This window comes from Perna viridis, chromosome 11 (genome assembly GCF_037379345.1).
Source record: "Perna viridis isolate PV_CMFRI_1.1 ecotype Kerala chromosome 11, ASM3737934v1, whole genome shotgun sequence".
Taxonomy (NCBI): Eukaryota; Metazoa; Mollusca; class Bivalvia; order Mytilida; family Mytilidae; genus Perna; species Perna viridis.
Genome location: NC_142455.1, coordinates 21,227,914 through 21,234,906, shown reverse-complemented (window position 1 = coordinate 21,234,906; position 6,993 = coordinate 21,227,914). Strand labels below are relative to the sequence as shown.

Below are 6,993 nucleotides of genomic sequence, written 5' to 3'. Positions count from 1 at the left end.
TTATCTTTCTGTAATGTAGTACTCAAAAAATTGATAAAATGGTCCATAACCTGAATCTTTATTGGAAAACATACAACATTAACCCTAAAAGGTTAGGTACACATGCACATTATATCAAAGCTTCATATCCCATTTAGGTGTTTTTTGGGTTTTTTTTGCATGTAGAAAATTTTGCATTTTTCTAAAAAAAACTGGGTAATTTTGTTTGTGTAATGTAATTTTGTGATAGACAAACAGTTCAATGAATAAGACAAACATGAATTCATCATAATAAATATTTTGCATTTAATTTTTGCATTCCAACACTGACTGCAAATAAAGCGAAAATTTAATCACCATGGCAATAACCATTTATACGGCATTCTTTACTTTTGCTAGTAAATTGCTAAGTTTAACTGTTAAGTGGAGAAATTTAAATTTAGGTTTATGACAGCATATATTTATGATCCATATACCAATATACCTTACAATGTAGCTTGTAAAATTTTCAGTATATACTGCAGAAAGAGACATATCTGAACACCAACATAATGGTGTACTACTTTTAGAGCAGTTCTCAAACATTTTTTTTTAAATAAGAGATTTTTTATTACTTTCTTTTGTCAGCTCTACCACTTTAAATGCAGAAAAAATATTTATATATTCTAAAAGACTCAAAGATATTAAAAGTGGTACACCACAATGTCATTGATCAGTTACAGTATGTCTCTTTCAGTACTGTAGTAGTCAGATTGTAGTTTGAGTATAAGCAAAGGACTTGGACCATAAAAGTTTGATCAAAAACATGAACAGATGAACAGGTATCAGGTACATGTATGAGGGGAATATCCAGAAATCAGTAAGATACAGATGTCAAGGGCATTCCTTTTAAACATTAAACTACATTCAAAATACATTTTTAACAACAACATGTAAATGTTACAGTTAAATGGAAGGGAACTGTTAGGCCTTCATTAGAGAGATTCAGTGAGTCTAACTCACAATAAAGAATGACTTTTTATTGTTCAATCATGTTCAGTACACCCAGAAAGGGAGGATTCTCTTACTTTTATTTTGGTGTCCAGTGGATCATAGAGTTTTAGAGAGTCCACTCCTAAAATCCTCCAAGTGATTTCTCCCATCTGGAAGTATTTTCTTGCCTTTTTGAGAGTATTTTGGAGTCACTAAGTATTTTATTACCTTGTGTATTGTAATAATGTTCACCTGACAGGTAAGTCAGGATGTACATGTAGGTACTTCAAAGGATAATCAAGGCAATAAAAAATCCCAGCTGGAAGTATTATTTGGCCTTTTGGAGGAGGTATGCCAAGAATTTTACGACATTTTTGGGAATTTCCTGGAGTCACTCCGAAAAGTGACTCCAAAATGGGAGTTTGAGAATCTATATTCTTTGGGTGCACTGTAACTTGTATGTGAACTATGATCTACATACAGTTATACAAAATTTTCTTACCTTCTTGGAATTAGCTAAATTACATGTAGTATGTCTGCTTGTGGCTTTTACTGATCCATTTTTTTGTCTCCTGGTAGATCTTCTCACTGCAACCGTCAAATCCTGCTAAGAAAAAAGTATAAACAAAGCTCATTTCAAATTGTTCTCAATTCTACCTAGAATCTATATATTTGAAGTTATCTATAACATTTCTACCCATGTGTCCATGCTTGTTTTCAACACAGGTTTGTTTATCTAAGCTGCTGTCATATATAAAGGTTACAAGACCCACTTACATACATGTACATTTGTACTTTTACATGTACATGTATGTACCTGAGCTCTCATCTTAATCAAATTAAATAATTTTTAATTATACCAAAAAGGAATGACTGTTCTATTTTTTTGGTCATTCCTTATAATTTAATTTTTGTATCAAAATTCAACGAGTAAGCCATTAAAAAAGGCTGATGACATCATAGTCACATCACAAACTTTGGTCTATGAGATGATGGACAAATTTTTTTATCCAATCAGGAAGAATGTTACTTCTAAAATTAAATTATTTGGAAACAAATTACATGTATAAACATTTTCATGTTCATGTATGTTTGTAGGAGCAAATACATACATTTGTATAACATCACAACAGATTAATTCTACTGTATATCTAGACATGATACATGTACATGAACATACAACATGTACCAGTATACATATAATGTAATGTATACCAGAGTAGACAAATTTGTCTTACCTTTCTTCTTCTCATTTGAATTAATTTCAAGTCTTGGTTTACTGATGGTGCCGATGAAGTATTGAGGAGTGAGGTTTCTGAAGTGGTTTTATTATCAGTGACCAGGTTACAATCACTATGCTTTAAGACACCTTGAGTTTCTTCAGAAATCTGCATGGAATGCTCTCTATCATTTGGATTAACTGGGGTTTCACTTTTACGTATACAAGAAGTTGTTCCCACAATGTCATCAGATTTACCACTGTTTCTTACAGTCTTGTCATCATGGCTCTGATGAAAGTCTTCAAGGGGAGTTGAGCCTTCATCTTTACTCAACTCTGTTTCTTTTTCATTATCAAAAATGTTGACACCACACGATATGTCTCCAGGTACATGTACTTTTATTCCATTATTAGAAGTCCCATCTAAAACATCAAAAGTTATATGTGGCAATGACATTGATGAAGGTTTACTCTTGCTTGTTTCATTTGCTGTCAAAAACATAGACTGTTCAAAACTGTCTTTATTAATGGCCTCTGACACATTTTCAGATACAGAAATAATTGGTTCTAGATTTGAATTTGAATTTAAATTTTGCTGTATCTCTAAATCAAGTTCAAGAAAAGATTTGGTTTCTTTTTTATCACTCTCATCAGGATATACAACCCTTTCTTCAGCGATCTCCATCTCTAATGTTTCATTTATGCGCTCTTCTGATGTGTTTCCCTTAGAATTCTTCCCCAAAGCATTTTCCTCTTTTTCCAAGGTACTCATCAGGTGAAGATTTTGTTTTAAACATGGGTTGCTATTCATCACAGTAACTAAGGCACACAAAATTGCATTAATTCCCAGAAATGTGCATAAAGCAAGAAGTTCTCCAGCTCTTTTATGATGGAGTGTAAATTGACCAGTGTATAACCCCTTCACCAGGTCGCACACAGAATCTCGAGAAAAGTCATTCAATTGAAGTTGATTCTGGTTGTTCTTCATTGAAGTCAAGAGTCTGTCAAGACTGGTACATTTACCTGCCATAAGGATGAGCCTATGGATCGGTACCACACCATCTTTACACACTATACCAGTGTCACATAGTATACCTCTCTGTTGTAACTGGTACAAACTTTGTGACAAGTTATTTGGGTGTTCCTGAATGACAACATGGTATTCTTTACAGTGTTCATCCTAAAAATGGAAAAAAGGTAAATATGTGCAAGTTATTTATTTGAGTTAATTCCTTTTCAAGAGCTATGAGTAAATGTTGCAAATGTATTTAATAATTGGTAATAAAAAAGGAGTCTTAATTTGTATGTAAACACTTTCAAAATAACCTTTCATCATAAAACAATTAAGGATTCATATACAGTGTGGCTAAAAGTAGGGAATGAAGAGCAAAAAGAATATCAATTCAAATTACTTGAAAAACAAAAAAAATCATCCTCTAGTCAAAACTGACATAAAAGCAATTATTCATAATTAAGAGTAAAACAATACATATACATATACAACAGCTTGCATTTTTGCAGTAATTTTGAATCCAAACTTTATGACAGAACCAATACAGATTAATAATGGGCTTGTACATTGTACCTGCAATAATTTGATTGTCAATACTTCTGTTTCTGTTCAGAAAAAAATTACAGCATTTTTTTAAAACTTTTAACCAAGTTTATGAAATAGACAATAGTTGTTTTGATAAGAAGACCGACAACACACATGGTGACTCCAGAGAGAATGTCTGACAGAAAAGGTAAGTCGGGGAAATACATAATTGATCAGGGAAATACATACTTGAAGTGCTGGCTCATGAGATCAATAGATACGAAACATTGTCTGTGCATTCTCAGAAAAATGATTTTAGAATACTGGAGAGTGACATATTTGCATTAGCATAAACACTTACTGAAAGTGGAAATGGTCCGAATGTCAATGATTATTTGATTCAAGAGTTTGTGGACAGGGTTCGACGTTAACTTTTATATTCACTTGTCCAGTCGGGCAAGTGACATATGTGATTCACTTGCCCGAAATATTGAAATACTTGCCCGGAACTTTGTGTCACTATATAGTGTTTACTCCCTCGACACTTGGGGAGAATTGATTAATTGCAAGCCAAATAAATCCAAAAGCTGTCATATTTTCGAAGTTTTCGATACATATTTCTTACAGTTTTCCAAAGTAAGAAATTCCATAAATAAATCGCGATGTTCAATTGGATAACGAAAATAGATGTACAATTGGACGCATCCGATTGGTCGACATTAATATCATACGATCTATTTTTGGCAAAGGGAAAATCAGAAAACTATCCAATGATAATCTAGGTCAGCAAGGTCGGGAAGAACGGCGAACTATACAGAAGTAATTTTCGATGTTTTAGAGCTGCGATGATCAGAAATAATGTAATTTGGGCACATATTTTTTTCACTTGCCCAGTCGGGCAACTTTGATGTCGTTTTTACTTGCCCAGACCGGCGATTTACTTGCCCCGGGCAATCGGGCAACCGTTAATGTCGAACCCTGGTGGATGACAATATTGTTGTTTTACATGTAAGTAATTCATTAATAAAGGTGTCATTAAGTAAGTATTTTCATAGAAAGCCCATATTTGGTCCTTGAAAAGTTGTATTGAGTCTAAATTAGCTCAGGGAGTGTATATTAGAGGCAGATTTCACTTGTAATAATCTATATAGAACTCTGTTTTTGCTTTTGGCTGTTTATTACCCAATTTTCCCAAATATCTCTGTTGACAATAGGGTAACTTTGCTAAGGGTGTTTGTGGAAAACCACTGGATGGATTTTGATGAGTGATAACCCAAATAAAAAAAATAAAGATTGATGAATTGCACCATATGTTGTTTTACTTATTTAAAATAAGAGGAATATAAATATTTCCCATTTCAAAATCAGATTTTTTTTAATAAAAATAAGCCAAAATTCATTTTTTTAGAAAGGTTCATAAAGTATGAATTGTCATTGAATGTTTGTGAAAAATATTGCATTTATTAAAATAAAATGAATGAGAAAAATCTGCTGAATGGCCTTTTTTAAGTTTGCTTTGGAAAGCAATAAAATTATGACTAAATAAATGTACCTAAGTCTTGAGAAATAAAAATCAAAATTTTCATTTTCCTCAACTATACCACAGTAAGCTGTTTTAAAATCATTATATCTTAATGTTTGTTTAACCATATGAATTTACTACCAATTAAAAGATGAAATAAACTTCTTGAAAAATGATATTTTAATAATTTTTATTATATAGTAATTAGTATGAAATACTTAATTTACAGTTGACCAATTTTATTAATTTTCCCCATGGCAATTACTGATAAATAATTTTTATAACATGAAAATTAAAATCCAGATTAACCCCCACCCCCTTCCCCCGCCAATATACATATGTCAATGTAAATCTTATAAGCTTTAGGTTTAACCAGTAATAAGACTGGAGAGGCTAGGAGTGACCAGACCCTGTGATATTAATGTCCCAGATTAGCTGTATAGGCCCTCATGTCATAATCAGCAAGTCTTGATCCAATGGACTGCCTCTAACCTAATACTGGTTTTATATAAAAATAGCACTTTAATAACACTATAATGTGCCCCGATGTGGTACACTGAAATCATATACAGTAGATTTTACATTGTTGTGTGTATGAATAGGTACATGTACTGATGTAGGTTGCAGCTAGACCTATGAGTAAGAAACACATTTTGAGACGTATCATTTGGTGTCATTTTTGCTTTGTCACCGTCACCGATCTCAAACAAATTATAACGTTGACAAATACCATTGCTTCTATACATTTCATATAATAAAAAAATAAGATTTGCTGTTGTTCTTTTTTTTTCGCTTGCTTTGGAGGAACAGAACCACGGGGGACGGAAACAAGAAGAAAATTTGTGAAATAAGTGTAAGTTTCATGTCAAGTCGTTCCTTAATTTTTATCGGCCTCGAAAACATAGACCCTCAAACATTAACGAATGTGCAGGATCTAGAATTGAAATAAAATAAGGCAGGTTTACTTCTTCAGCCCTTTAACTCACACTAATACATGCATTACAAAAAAATCGTATGGAGAGCCAAAGTGGACAAAAAATAGTGTTTTCTGATATTAAAAAATGATTTTTTTTTAATATCACAAATATGATTTCTAATATTACAAAACCCCTCTTTAATATAAAAAAAAATCTTTTTTTAATATTCAAAATTCAATTGAACTTAAAAAACGATTTTTTAATATTATAAATCGATTTTCTGATATTCAATTACGATTCTTTAATATTAGAAAATCATTTTGTAACATTTAAAATGTGATTGATTTTGCAATACCGCAAAGGGATTTTTTTAGTATTAGAAATTCATTTTCAAATATTACAAATTAATTTTATGATATTACATATTTAATTTATAATATTACAAAATGTGTGATATCTTATAATATCATTAAACCCGGAATTTGCAATATTAGAGAAGGAATTTATAATATTACAAAATGAATTTCTAATATTAAAAACATATTTTTAATATTAAAAAATAATTTTGTAATATTGATTTTTTTCCCTGATATTACAAAATATTGATTTTTGACCACTTGCCATAGAATCGGCATATCATATCATATCAAGGTAGATCATACCTAATATTTCTAAAATAAGTATAATTATATGGGACTAAGTATGACCTAATCAGTTATGAGTTCCAGGCTTGGCTTCCACTGCAAGTCGTCAAGGATACCGTAAAGAATGGGACGTCTTGTCAGTTTGGTGGTTTTTATAGAACATGCATGTCGGACGTCACTTCTGGTGTTCCCATATGGTTGCG

At 31.7% G+C, this 6,993-nt stretch overlaps 1 protein-coding gene across 1 annotated transcript in view; it reads right to left on the bottom strand.

Moving 5' to 3' along the window:
* LOC148603321 (uncharacterized) overlaps positions 1–6,047 on the bottom strand; it is a 9,087-nt gene extending 3,040 nt beyond the window's left edge. Inside the window, exons 1-3 of the mRNA XM_088551431.1 lie at positions 5,960–6,047; positions 2,190–3,350; positions 1,454–1,558 (exon numbers count right to left, since the gene is read on the bottom strand). Coding sequence (XP_088407557.1) covers positions 1,454–1,558; positions 2,190–3,350; positions 5,960–5,980 — 1,287 coding nt within the window. The 5' untranslated portion in view covers positions 5,981–6,047. The remainder of the gene's footprint in view (positions 1–1,453; positions 1,559–2,189; positions 3,351–5,959) is intronic.
* Between the last annotated feature and the right edge of the window lie 946 nt (positions 6,048–6,993).